This window comes from Hyla sarda, chromosome 6, assembly GCF_029499605.1.
Source record: "Hyla sarda isolate aHylSar1 chromosome 6, aHylSar1.hap1, whole genome shotgun sequence".
Taxonomy (NCBI): Eukaryota; Metazoa; Chordata; class Amphibia; order Anura; family Hylidae; genus Hyla; species Hyla sarda.
In genome coordinates, this window is record NC_079194.1 from 145119537 (window position 1) to 145134045 (window position 14509).

The window sequence follows — 14509 nt, forward strand, 5'->3', positions numbered from 1 at the left end:
AAAACACCCCAACTAGTTCACATTGTCCTCTTAGTGGCACTTAGGTGTATCTTCGCAGCCTGGCTCTCCCCTTCTGTTCCCACCATCACCATGGTCATATCGCAACTTAAATTGTTATGTGGGATAGATAGGCTTGATACTGAACGACACATGAACACAAACACGGCAAAATATTTCGCCAAATGGCAAGATTTTATTGTTACACACTACACATCAGCTGAAATCGAGGACATAGTTAAGCCCTTTAGCTCGACAGACTGGTACTGTCTTGGGGTTTTGAGTGATTCACTGGGTCCATTACGACTTACCTCTTGACCTTGACTTCTAACATACTACGAACATGGCACGCCTAATTAGAGCGAGGCGAATTAATATTGTGATACTGCCGCGCATGTCCACTTGGGTTATCCATTAGCTGTGTGGAGTTTACAGTTTCTGATTTTGTAATTTATTGAATGTTCTTATGGCTCCTATTCGACGATATTCCGCACTTAACTATCAATGTGTGATGTTTGTTTATAACAATGAAAATTCAATAAAATTTGTTTAAAAAAAAAAAAAAAAAAAAATTATCTCAGAATCGCTTTCGTAAGTGAAAGTGTTCCAGTCATTACCAAATAAGTGGAAGCATGTCAGATTTAGAAAATTTGCCTTGGTCATTAAGGACAACTGCAGCGGAATTACACTTATCCCTATCCACAGGATAGGGGATAAGTGTTTGATCGCGGGGGGTCCGACCGCTGGGACCCTCCTCGATCTCCCTAACAGGGCACCGGCATTAGCGCCCATGGTGACGTAGAGTCAACCTAGAGGTCGACGGTGACACCCCGTCTCCTCCCCGTCCCCATACAGTTCTATGGGGGATGCGGGGAGGCTGCCTCCCCGTCTCTCCCATAGAGATGTATGGAGGAGGCATGCCGGCCGCAACGTCATGCTGTGGCTGGCACGCCCTCTGCACGGGAGAGCCGCGGCCCCGTACAGGAGACAGCCGGGGGCCCCAGCGTTCGGACCTCGCGCGATCAAACACTTATCCCCTATCTTGAGGATAGGGGATAAGTGTTTGTACCGGTGCAGATGTCCTTTAAGGTCGAAACAGGCTATTGAGTAAAGAGGTTAAGGTGATGTCACAAATAACCAGAGAGCAGATTAGCTGCTGATTACTGACCCTCCCACATCACATCTAATACATGAGCTGTGACTAAAGAGAAGGAAAGTTCCAGAGACAACAATGGCATTTTTCTATTTATTTTCCTACAGATGTGGAAACAAAAGTGAATTCACAAAAAGGATAAAATACAAAACCAATTATCTAAATATACAACACGGCTAAGAAATGACACACAACACTGAGGACAATGTTACAGTAGTCCTGTGCGCTGGTAGAAAATCCGAGCCGCTCTGCTCAATGTTTGGCAGCCTGCTAATAAAAGGTAAAGAAAGGTGTCAGTGACATATTACCTGCAACAAGCAGAGCTGCAATAACAAGAATTCTAATCTCCCCTTTAATAATAATTATGCTTCCCTTATCCCTATTCAATTCACCCATGCACAGGTTTGCCATGTTTAGTCCTATTTAGTTAGGCCATGGATGCATTACACAGGACTAATCTGTAGGCTATAAAAGGTTACTGTTCAGACAGGGGGCTTCTGTGTAAGGTAGGTGAGCAAAATTCTGAATACATCTATATTAGTAAACCATATGCCTTCCTGTTCTATAAATACATTTTTATAAACTGGACAGTCAATTTAAGAAATTGTAACCCTGAGCAACCAGAGTTCATGCATAAGCAAGGCCTTGTGTGCACAGCTATTATGCTGTGTTTTGTCCCGTGTTACATGGCAGCCTATTCTTCCCATATATTGATGTACACACCTTGTTAGCACCGTCCTCCTCCTCTACGCCAGCTTGCGTCATAAGATCCGCAATATTTTTCTCCAGGTCATCGATGCGAGTGCTCATGTCATCAAGTGATGGGGTTGGTTAAGGAAAATGTATTCAACAATTCGCAAACAGTAAAGCTAGGCATCACACAAATCAGACAGTAGTTAGTGTCATAGCCGTAAATGTTGGCACCCCTGATATTTTTCTAGAAAATGAAGTATTTCTCACAGAAAAGGATTGCAGTAACACATGTTTTGCTATACACATGTTTATTCTTTTTGTGTGTATTGGAACTAAACCAAAAAAGGGAGGCAAAAATAGCAAATTGGACATAATGTCACACCAAACTCCAAAAATGGGCTGGACAAAATTATTGGCACCCTTTCAAAATTGTGGAAAAATAAGATTATTTCCAGCATCTGATACTCCTTTAAACTCACCAGGGCAAGTAACAGGTGTGGGCAATATAAAAATCACATCTGAAAGAAGATAAAAAGGAGAGACGTTCACTTAGTCTTTGCATTGTGATTGCCACATTAAGCATGGACAACAGAAAGAGGGGAAGAGAACTGTCTGAGGACTTGAGAACCGAAATTGTGGAAAAATATCAACAATCTCAAGGTTACAAGTCCATCTCCAGAGATCTAGATTTGCCTTTGTCCACAGTGCGTAACATTATCAAGAAGTCTGCGACCCATGGCACTGTAGCTATTCTCCCTAGGCTTGGACGGAAGAGAAAAATTGATGAAAGTTGTCAACGCAGGATGGTCCGGATGGTGGATAAGCAGCCCCAAACAAGTTTCAAAGATATTCAAGTCGTCCTACAGGCTCAGGGACCATCAGTGTCAGTGCGAACTATCCGTTGACATTTAAATGAAACGAAACGCTATGGCAGGAGACCCAGGAGGACCCCACTGCTGACACAAAGACATAAAAAAGCAAGACTACATTTTGCCAAAATGAACTTGAGTAAGCCAAAATACTCCTGGGAAAACTTCTTGTGGACAGATCAGACCATGATAGAGCTTTTTGGTAAAGCACATCATTCTACTGTTTACCAAAAATGGAATGAGGCCTACAAAGAAAAGAACACAGTACCTACAGTGAAATAAGGTGGAGGTTCAATGATGTTTTGGGGTTGTTTTGCTGCCTCTGGCACTGGATGTGTGCAAGGTGTCATAAAATCTGATGATTACCAAAGGATTTTGGGTCGCACTGTACAGCCCAGTGTCAGAAAGCTGGGTTTGCGTCCATGATCTTGGGTCTTCCAGCAGGACAATGATCCCAAACATACATCAAAAAGCACCCAGAAATGGATGGCAACAAAGCGATGGAGAGTTCTGAAGTGGTCAGCTATGAGTCCAGAGCTAAATCCCATTGAACACCTGTGGAGAGATCTTAAAATTGCTATTGGGAAAAGGCGCCCTTCCAATAAGAGAGACCTGGAGCAGTTTGCAAAAGAAGAGTGGTCCAACATTCCGGCTGAGAGGTGTAAGAAGATTATTGATGGTTATAGGAAGCCACTCATTTCAGTTATTTTTTCCAAAGGGTGTGCAACCAAATATTAAGTTAAGGGTGCCAATAATTTTGTCCAGCCCATTTTTTGGAGTTTAGTGTGACATTATGTCCAATTTGCTTTAGTTCCAATACACACAATGGGAATAAACATGTGTATAGCAAAACATGTGTTACTGCAATCCTTTTCTGTGAGAAATACTTCCTTTTCTAGAAAAATTACAGGGGTTCCAACATTTACGGCCATGACTGTATAGGGCCCTCTTCTGATATTTACTTAGTTCTGTTCTCTGTACAGCTCTCAAGGAAACTTTACTACATTGATCTAAATCTCTGCTTATCCTGGGATTAAAGGGGTATTTCAGACAGTATTTTTGTAAATACTTTATTTGGGACTAGTGGAAAAATATTGGCTGGAATACATAGTTACATAGTACGGTTAAAAAGACAATTTTCGTGCATGTAGTTATGATTTTTTTTCCAGAAGTAAGACAAAATCAAACCTATATACCGTATATACTCGAGTATAAGCCGAGTTTTTCAGCACGATTTTTCGTGCTGAAAACACCCCCCTCGGCTTATACTCGGGTGAACTCTCCACCCGCAGTGGTCTTCAACCTGCGGACCACCGGAGGTTTCAAAACTACAACTCCCAGCAAGCCCGGGCAGCCATCGGCTGTCCGGGCTTGCTGGGAGTTGTAGTTTTGAAACCTCTGGAGGTCCGCAGGTTGAAGACCACTGCGGCCTTCGACATCATCCAGCCCCCTCTCACCCCCTTTAGTTCTGTATAGTACTCACCTCCGCTCGGCGCTGGTCCGGTGCTGCAGGACTGTCCGGAGAGGAGGTGGTCCGGTGGGATAGTGGTTCCGGGCTGCTATCTTCACCGGGGAGGCCTCTTCTAAGCGCTTCGGGCCCGGCCCCAGAATAGTCACGTTGCCTTGACAATGACGCAGAGGTACGTTCATTGCCAACGTACTTCTGCGTCATTGTCAAGGCAACGCCTCTATTCCGGGCCTGCAGCGCGGAGAAGAGGCGCCCCCAGTGAAGATAGCAGCCCGGAACCACTATCCCACCGGACGATCTCCCCACCGGACAGTCCTGCAGCACCGGACCAGCGCCGAGCGGAGGCGAGTACTGTACAGAACTAAAGGGGGGTGAGAGGGGGCTGGATGATGTCGAAGGCCGCAGTGGTCTTCAACCTGCGGACCTCCGGAGGTTTCAAAACTACAACTCCCAGCAAGCCCGGACAGCCGATGGCTGCCCGGGCTTGCTGGGAGTTGTAGTTTTGAAACCTCTGGAGGTCCGCAGGTTGAAGACCACTGCGGGTGGATGATGAGAAGAGGATGATGAAGGGGGGTATGATGAAGGGGGGTGTGTGGGATGATTACAAGGGGATGATGAAGGGGGGTGGGGATGATGACAAGGGGATGATGAAGGGGGGATGTGTGGGATGATGACAGGGGGATGATGACAGGGGGATGATGACAGGGGGATGATGACAGGGGGATGATGACAGGGGGATGATGACAGGGGGATGATGACAGGGGGATGATGACAGGGGGATGATGACAGGGGGATGATGACAGGGGGATGATGACAGGGGGATGATGACAGGGGGATGATGACAGGGGGATGATGATGAGGGTCTGGATGATGACAGGCGGTGATGATGATTAGGATGTTAATGACGGGTCTGGATGATGACAGGGGGGGGGGATGATGTATTTCCCACCCTAGGCTTATACTCGAGTCAATAACTTTTCCTGGGATTTTGGGTTGAAATTAGGGGTCTCGGCTTATACTCGGGTCAGCTTATACTCGAGTATATACGGTATGTAGGTTATCATTTTAATCGTAAGGACCTACAGAAGAAAGAAAGGGTGTCAACTTTACCGAAAAATGCACTGTGTAGAAACGGAAGCACCCAAAATGATTTTACAATGATTTTACTTTTGGTTTTGCCGTGGATTTTTGAGTAAAATGACTGATGTCATTACAAAGTAGAATTGGTGGCGCAATAAATAAGCCATCATATGGATTTTTACATGGAAAATTGAAAGGGTTATGATTTTTAAAAGGTAAGGAGGAAAAAACGAAAATGCAAAAACTGAAAAACGCTGAGTCCTTAAGGGGTTAATAGTTCTGCAGATTTTTTCCCGACTAAACTATATAATATATTCATCTTCTGCTCTATAAAATGATGCCTACCACAATGAATTGCATTTTTCTTTTTTATTACCTTAAACAAGCACTCTAACAACCCCATAATAATAACAAATTAAGTTTTAGGGGTCAGAATGTGAAAATGGCAAGTAATTATTTTTAGTCGTAAAACAAAACAAGAAGTATAAAAGATTTGGTATTGCTGTAATTGTTCTGACCTGCAGAACAAAGTTACTGTAACATGTCGGTTTAACTGTATGGTAAATTCAGAAAAAAAAAAAAAAACAGATTCCATACAGAATTGCGCATTTTTTCCAGTCTCACTACACAATCTTTTCTTGTTTTGCAATACATGGTAAAAAAATTGGTGCCATCAAAAAATACAACTTGCCTCCCAACAAAATATGCTCTCACAAGGCTGCCAATAGCAAAAAAACTTTAAATAGTGAAAAACTGAAAAATCCCCGTGATGTGGAGGAGTTAAATTCCATTGACATACATCCCCTTTAAGAGATTGTTCGATGACTTTTTCCTCCTTCAAAGACCCCCCCCAAGCACTGCCTAAAAAATAAGCATACTCCCCTGCCCAATCCCACCACTGCAGTTCCAAATGCTCCTGGTCCCCTGCACTTGCCACTTGTTTCAGCTTTATATAACATGCTGACACTGCAGGACCTGCCCACTCACTGGCCATAGCCACGACACATGCTAATCAATAATTGGTTGGGCATGTAGTTTGAAGATGAACGAAGCAGTGAGAACTGGGGACCAGGCACTGGTGACAGCTGGGGATTGAGGAAGGAGAGTATGTTTTTTTTTTTTTGGCAACACCAATTTCTCCCATAGAGATGTATGGAGGTAGTATGTTGACCCCATCTCCATTGACGAGGAAAGCCAGAGAATGCCGTGCAGGAGATACGGGGGTTCGCAAATAGACACTTATCCATTATCCTTTGGATAGAGGATAAGAAGTAAAATACTTGAATACCCCTTTAAACTTGCCCACTATATAGCCCGCCAGGATATTCCTCCCGATGATCTGATCCGACATGGTCTGGAACTTGTCCTGCATTTGTTGCAGCAGATTCTGAACCTGAAGAGACATATATGGACATTTATCAATGGGTTTAGTCAGGTTTTCTTTACTATAATTGTCGCAAAATTGTCGCAACTGCGACAACGCAATTTTTCGTGCGACTTTTTGACTGGAAAGCGAGAAAAGCAAGTTTTCCGAAAATTAACTACGTAGTAATAATTTTAAAATGGACTACGGCTAGTCAGGTATTTATTAACTGCGACAGTCGCAACTGCACAAAAAAGTCGCAACAGGTTTAAAAATTTACTAAATTTACTCCAGCTCAAACATGGAGCAGAAAAAGCTACTACCAAAGTAAAAAAAGGAAAAATTGCTTACGTGAAAGAAAATTATCAACAGGCTGAAACCAGTTGATAAATAAGTCACACATAAGCAAAAAAAAAAAGTAAGGAAAAAATTACTAAAAAAATAGAATACATAAGCAAACATTGATAAATGTCCCTCATAAGAGTTGCATCTCCGTGACCACAAGTAGCTGTAACAGGATTACATCAGCGCTGTTATATCACTGAAAACACCATCGTAACAGAAAGGTGGAAGATACCAACAAGCACAAGAATTATTTTTCAATTGTTCTAATTGCAGATAAACTGCTTAAAGGGGTACTCCGGTGGAATTTTTTTTTTGTTTGTATATTAACTGGCTCCAGAAAGGTAAACAGATTTGTAAATTACTTCTATTAAAAAAATATTTATCCTTCCAGTACTTAGCTGCTGTATGCTCCAGAGGAAGTAGAGTTCCTTTCTGTCTGCCCACGGTGCTCTCTGCTACACCTTGGTCCATGTCAGGAACTGTCCAGAGCAGGAGAGGTTTGCTATGGGGATTTGCAGAGGTGTCAGCAGAAAGCAGTGTGGTCAGACAGAAAAGAACACCACAACTTCCTCTGTAGTATGCAGCAGCTGATAAGTACTGGAAGGACTAAGATTTTTTTAACAGAAGTAATTTAAATGGGCACTGTCACCAACTTTAGTTTTTGAGTACTTATGTACTACAACATATCTCTAATATACTTTTATTAATTTTTTTTTTTTTTATTAAAATTGTTTCGTTTACATTTGAAAACCGGCCACTAGGGGTCTCCCTCCTAGTGGCCGGCTGCAGCCTGGCGTGATGTCACGCCTGAAAAGGGACCGATGCGGTCGGGCATCGGTCCTTTTTCATCCAGCCTGCGCTCGCTCCCTGCCTGTCAATAAGACAGGCAGGGAGCGAGCGCATTGGCTCCCCGGCCACTCCTCCCGCACGTCGCCGCCGCTGTCCCTGCACGCCCGCTGCCGGACTCTGCAGTAAGTGTAATGGGGGGGTGTTGTGATGGAGGGAACGGGGTATGGTGCGGGGAGGGAGACGGAGGGGACGGGCTAGCACCGCATGTAACTAATAGTTTATCTACACAGGGTTCCTCCAGCTGTTTCAATACTACAACTCCTAGCATGCCCTGACAGCCAATAGATGTCAGGGCAAGCTGGGAGTTGTAGTGATGAAACAGCTGGAGGCACCCTGTGTATATGAACTAAGGGTGGAAGTCCCCCCAGCAGGCATCAGTGACGTGGTGCCTGCTGGGGAAGTCTGCCTGGTAGTGAGCACACTGCCAGGCAGACAAAAAGCATTTTTAATATAGTAAAAATAAAAATTAAAAGCAGGGAGGGGGTTAGGGATAGATTGGCAATAGGCAGGGACAGAAAAAAAAAAAAATAGGATGGTGGGAGCTACCCTTTAAATATCTGTTTAACTTTCTGGCACCAGCTGACTTGAAACAAATTGTTTTCCACTGGAGTATTCCTTTAAAGGAAATCTGACATCAGTGTCACCTGCACTAATCTGTAACCGTTACAGACTGGTAGTGCAGGTGATACTGATGACAACGGTTCTTACCTTGTCCCGTTCCATGCTGTCGTTCTCCGGCTATCCTCTGATATATTCAGCTCCGGGCCTGACTTGAAGCATGGGCGGAGCTTAGTGACATCACTGCTGCTGTTTGCTAGCAGTGGGACCCAGAAGATAACAGCAGTGGTGACGTCACTAAGCTCCGCCAATGCTCAGAGTCAGGCCCGGAGCTGAAGACACCGAAGGAAGACACCGAGGATTGCCAAAGAACGACGGTACGGAACGGGACAAGGTAAGTATTGCTGTCATCAGTGTCACCTGCACTACCGGTCTCTATCTACAGGTTAGTGCAAGTGACATTGATGACATATTTCCTTTAAGTTAAATAGCGACACATACAGAGTCTGTGCAGCAATAGAATCAGCGATCCCTACACTTGACATATGGCCCCTGTATGGATGTGGGGACACTACAAGGGGCCCAACGTTATAGAATATATGTGTGGCCTCAAAAAGGTCACTATAGCTGGTACATAGGAGCAAATGTTATAGAATGTATTTCTGGTCCCAGTGAGGTGACTATAGATGACACAGGAGCGTCAGGCTTACAAGATGTATGTGTAGTCTCCAATGAGGTGACTATAGCGGATACAGGGGCTTCAGGGTAACAATATGGCTGTAAGGACCCCAGAGAGATGACTACTGTGGATACAGAGACCCCATGGTTACAGAATGGATGTGAGGCCTCCAGTGAGGGGACAATAGTAAATACAGGGGCCCCAGGGTTACAAAATGGATGTGTGGCCCCCAGTGAGGTGCCTTTAGCGGATATAGGCGCCCCAGTGTTACAGAATGGATGTGTGGCCCCCAATGAGGGGCCTTTAGTGGATACAAGAGCCCCAGGGTTACAGAATGGATGTCTGGCCCCCAATGAGGTGACTTTAGCAGATACAGGAGCCCCAGGGTTACAGAATGGATATGTAGCCACAATGAGGTGACTTTAGCGGATACAGGGGCAACCAGGGTTACAGAATGGATGTGTAGCCCCCAGTAAGGGGCCTTTAGCAGATACAGGAGCCCCAGGGTTACAGAATGGATGTGTGGCCCCCCCAGTGAGGTGCCTTTAGCGGATACAGGAGCCCCAGGGTTACAAAATGGATGTGTAGCCCCAGTGAGGTGCCTTTAGCGGCTACAGGAGCCCCAGGGTTACAGAATGGATGTGAAGCCCCAATGAGGTGACTTTAACAGATATAGGAGCCCCAGGGTTACAGAATGGAGGTGTGGCCCCCAGTGAGGTGTTTTTAGCAGATATAGGCGCCATAGGGTTACAGAATGGATGTGTAGCCCCCCAGTGAGGTGCCTTTAGCAGATATAGGGGCCCCAGGGTTACAGAATTGATGTGTTGCCCCCAGTGAGGTGACTTTAGCGGATACAGGGGCCCCAGGGTTACAGAATGGATGTGTGGACCAGTGAGGTGCCTTTAGCAGATATAGGGGCCCCAGGCTTACAGAATGGATGTGTAGCCCCCAGTGAGGTGCCTTTAGCGGACATAGGGGCCATAGGGTTACAGAATGGATGTGCAGTCCCAAGTGAGGTGACTTTAGCGGATACAGGGGCCCCAGGGTTACAGAATGGATGTGTGGACCAGTGAGGTGCCTTTAGCAGATATAGGGGCCCCAGGCTTACAGAATGGATGTGTAGCCCCCAGTGAGGTGCCTTTAGCGGACATAGGGGCCATAGGGTTACAGAATGGATGTGCAGTCCCAAGTGAGGTGCCTTTAGCGGATATAGGGGCCATAGGGTTACAGAATGGATGTGCAGTCCCAAGTGAGGGGCCTTTAGCGGATATAGGAGCCCCAGGGATAACGAATGGATGTGTATCCCCCCTCAGTGAGGTGCCTTTAGCAGATATAGAGGCCCCAGGGATACAGAATGGATGTGTAGCCCCCCTCAGTGAGGTGCCTTTAGCGGATATAGGGGCCCCAGGCTTACAGAATGGATGTGTGGACCAGTGAGGGGCCTTTAGCAGATATAGGGGCCCCAGGGTTACAGAATGGATGTGTAGCCCCAAGTGAGGTGCCTTTAGCAGATATAGGGGCCCCAGGCTTACAGAATGGATGTGTAGCCCCAAGTGAGGTGCCTTTAGCAGATATAGGGGCCCCAGGCTTACAGAATGGATGTGTAGCCCCCAGTGAGGTGACTTTAGAGGATATAGGGGCCCCAGGGTTACAGAATGGATGTGTAGCACCAAGCTCCCCTACATATGCCACATACGACATATAGAATGAAAACACAGGCCAAGGAAGAGGGCCCTATGGGTAACAGAAAGGATGTGTGGCTGCAGAAGAGAAAATGGGGAGACAGGGCGCCGGGGTAATAGGCTGAATATGCTGCCATAATGGGGCACGGGGTTCTGGTACTGCTTTACACTCACCACCTCTGTGAGGTCCTGCACGGTTTTCGGGTCGGTCTCTGACATGACGAATTTGCCGACTCCTTCGGTGATAACGTTGAAGCCTCCTCAGCCGCTGCCTCACACAAACCTCACCGGAAGCGCCGTTCCTGACCACGCCTACAAGCGCTCCACCAATGAACGAATGCGACAGTTCACAGTTCGTGGATTGAAACGCAAACTGGTTTCCGGGCGTGGGAACGGCTCTTTGGTTGCCATAGAAACGGAAGCATGTGACATTAGTGTTGATGGGCGACAACTGTCATTGCTATGGCGCTGGCCGTGTGTCCTGGAGTGTAAAGTATAACGGCAAGGCATCATACTATGGGGTCGCAATACGCATAATGTTATATGGCACATAGGCACAATAGCAGCAACCAGTGGGTAGATAATCCCCGCTATTGGATAGAAGCTCCCAGGAGGTAGATAATCCCCCGCATTAGTTACAAGTTACCGGGTGGTCGGGATATCCTCTTTTTGGTAGAAGCCCCCCTGTAGTTAGATAATCCCCCCTATAAGTAGAAGCCCCCCAGTAGTTATATAATCCCCCCTATAAGTAGAAACCCCGAGTAGGTAGATAATCCCTCCTATAAGTAGAAGCCCCCCAGTAGTTAGATAATCCTCCCTATAAGTAGAAGCCCCCCAGTAGTTATATAATCCCCCCTATAAGTAGAAACCCCGAGTAGGTAGATAATCCCCCTATAAGTAGAAGCCCCCCAGTAGTTAGATAATCCTCCCTATAAGTAGAAGCCCCCCAGTAGTTATATAATCCCCCCTATAAGTAGAAACCCCGAGTAGGTAGATAATCCTCCCTATAAGTAGAAGCCCCCCAGTAGTTATATAATCCCCCCTATAAGTAGAAACCCGAGTAGGTAGATAATCCCTCCTATAAGTAGAAGCCCCCCAGTAGTTAGATAATCCTCCCTATAAGTAGAAGCCCCCCAGTAGTTAGATAATCCCCCTATAAGTAGAAACCCCCAGTAGTTAGATAATCCCCCTATAAGTAGAAGCCCCCCAGTAGTTAGATAATCCCCCTATAAGTAGAAACCCCCAGTAGTTAGATAATCCTCCCTATAAGTAGAAGCCCCCCCAGTAGTTAGATAATCCCCCCTATAAGTAGAAGCCCCCGAGTAGGTAGATAATCCCCCCTATAAGTAGAAGCCCCCCAGTAGTTAGATAATCCCCCTATAAGTAGAAACCCCCAGTAGGTAGATAATCCCCTTTATAATTAGAAACCCCCGGTAGGTAGGTAATCCCCCTATAAGTAGAAGCCCCCCCAGTAGTTAGATAATCCCCCTATAAGTAGAAACCCCCAGTAGTTAGATAATCCCCCTATAAGTAGAAGCCCCCCAGTAGTTAGATAATCCCCCTATAAGTAGAAACCCCCAGTAGTTAGATAATCCTCCCTATAAGTAGAAGCCCCCCCAGTAGTTAGATAATCCCCCTATAAGTAGAAACCCCCAGTAGGTAGATAATCCCCTTTATAATTAGAAACCCCCGGTAGGTAGGTAATCCCCCTATAAGTAGAAGCCCCCCCAGTAGTTAGATAATCCTCAGTATAAGTAGAAGCCCCCCTAGTAGGTAGAGACCCCCCCCTATGAATAAAAGCCCCCCAATAGTTAGATAATCCCCCCTATAAGTAGAACCCCCCCCCCCCAGTAGGTAGATAATCCCCCCTATAAGTAGAAGCCCCCAGTAGGTAGATAATCCCCCCTATAAATAGAAGCCTCCCCAGTAGGTAGATAATCCCCCTATAAGTAGCAGCCCCCCAGTAGGTAGATAATCCCCCCTATAAGTAGAATCCCTCCAGTAGTTAGATAATCCCCCCTATGAATAGAAGCCCTCTAGTAGTTAGATAATCCCCCCTATGAATAGAAGCCCTCTAGTAGTTAGATAATCCCCCCTATAAATAGAAGCCCTCCAGTAGGTAGATAATCCCCCCTATAAATAGAAGCCCTCCAGTAGGTAGATAATCCCCCCTATAAATAGAAGCCCTCCAGTAGGTAGATAATCCCCCCTATAACGGTGCGTTCACACGTAGTAAATCAAGAGTGATTCACGCCGAAAAATTTATGGGCGGAAAAAATAATTTTATTTTTGTGCGGAATTGCGTGCGGAAATGGGGGAAAAAGAAGTGAAGGGTTTTTCAGCCATTTCTGCGCGAATTCCATGCAAATTCCGCGCAGAAACGATGTTGGGTGGAATTTTTTTTAACCATTGACTTCTATTTATTTCTGCTAGCGGATTCCGCTTGAAGAATGAACATGCTCATTCAGCAATTCAGCATCAGAATTCCGCTAGCAGAATTTCTGCAGTGTGAACTGAACAGTGGAAAAAAACATTCAAGTCAATGGGCAGAGGAGATGTGCATTACTTTGGAGCAGAGGAGATGTGCATTACTTTGGAGCGGAGAATTCAAGAAGAATTACTGAAGTAAATTCCTCTTGGATTACTCCGTGTGAACGCACCCTAAATAGAAGCCCTCCAGTAGGTAGATTCCCCCAATAGGTGTCCTTCAAAATATAATAAAAATCCCAATGCCATCATCTTTTGCCTCTCTGTGCTCGACAGGGCTGGTGCAAGGATTTTTGCCACCCTAGGCAAAAGCTTATTTTGCCGCCCCTTGATATGTCCCACCTTACTACTGGGGGTAACACACTGTAACAAACCTCCTCACTTAATTACCATACTACTGGGGTGACACACTGTAACAAACCTCCTCATGTAATTACCATACTACTGGGGTGGCACACTGTAACAAAGCTCCTCATGTAATTACCATACTACTGAGGTGACACACTGTAACAATGCTCCTCATGTAATTACCTTACTACTGGGGTGACACACTGTAACAAAGCTCCTCATGTAATTACCTTACTACTGGGGTGACACACCATAACAAAGCTCCTCATGTAATTACCTTACTACTGAGGTGACACACTGTAACAAAGCTCCTCAATGTAATCTCCTTACTACTGAGGTGACACACTGTAACAAACCTCCTCATGTAATTACCATACTACTGGGGTGGCACACTGTAACAAAGCTCCTCATGTAATTACCATACTACTGAGGTGACACACTGTAACAATGCTCCTCATGTAATTACCTTACTACTGGGGTGACACACTGTAACAAAGCTCCTCATGTAATTACCTTACTACTGGGGTGACACACCATAACAAAGCTCCTCATGTAATTACCTTACTACTGAGGTGACACACTGTAACAAAGCTCCTCAATGTAATCTCCTTACTACTGAGGTGACACACTGTAACAAAGCTCCTCGTGTAATTACCTTACTACTGGGGTGACACACTGTAACAAAGCTCCTCATGTAATTACCTTACTACTGGGGTGACACACTGTAACAAAGCTCCTCATGTAATTACCTTACTACTGGGGTGACACACTGTAACAAAGCTCCTCATGTAATTACCTTACTACTGGGGTGACACACTGTAACAAAGCTCCTCATGTAATTACCTTACTACTGGGGTGACACTGTAACAAAGTTCCTCATGTAATTACCTTACTACTGGGGTGACACACTGTAACAAAGCTCCTCATGTAATTACCTT

At 45.4% G+C, this 14509-nt stretch overlaps 1 protein-coding gene across 2 annotated transcripts; it reads right to left on the minus strand.

Annotated features, from left to right (window-relative positions):
* Nucleotides 1-1229: 1229 nt before the first annotated feature.
* HSBP1 (heat shock factor binding protein 1) lies at nt 1230-11090 on the minus strand. 2 transcript variants are annotated; one of them, XM_056525470.1, is made up of 4 exons: nt 10911-11090; nt 6587-6653; nt 1874-1968; nt 1230-1417 (listed from the first exon to the last, which is right to left on the minus strand). In XM_056525470.1, the coding sequence occupies exons 1-4, from the start codon at nt 10953-10955 to the stop codon at nt 1403-1405; spliced, it is 222 nt and encodes a 73-aa protein (XP_056381445.1). In that variant the 5' UTR covers nt 10956-11090; the 3' UTR covers nt 1230-1402. The 2 variants fall into 2 exon arrangements, with proteins under 2 accessions (XP_056381445.1, XP_056381444.1); XM_056525469.1 differs by having other exon boundaries at nt 1230-1420; nt 10911-11080.
* Between the last annotated feature and the right edge of the window lie 3419 nt (nt 11091-14509).

What these genes read in the sequence shown, in the direction of transcription:
- HSBP1 (XM_056525469.1), bottom strand. Translation starts at nt 10,955, where the DNA reads ATGTCAGAGACCGACCCGAAAACCGTGCAGGACCTCACAGAGGTG. An exon ending in TGCAGGACCTCACAGAGGTG is followed by an intron (nt 6,654 to 10,910) that starts GTGAGTGTAAAG and finishes ATGTCTCTTCAG; the next exon opens with GTTCAGAATCTGCTGCAACA. An exon ending in GGATCAGATCATCGGGAGGA is followed by an intron (nt 1,969 to 6,586) that starts ATATCCTGGCGG and finishes CAACCCCATCAC; the next exon opens with TTGATGACATGAGCACTCGC.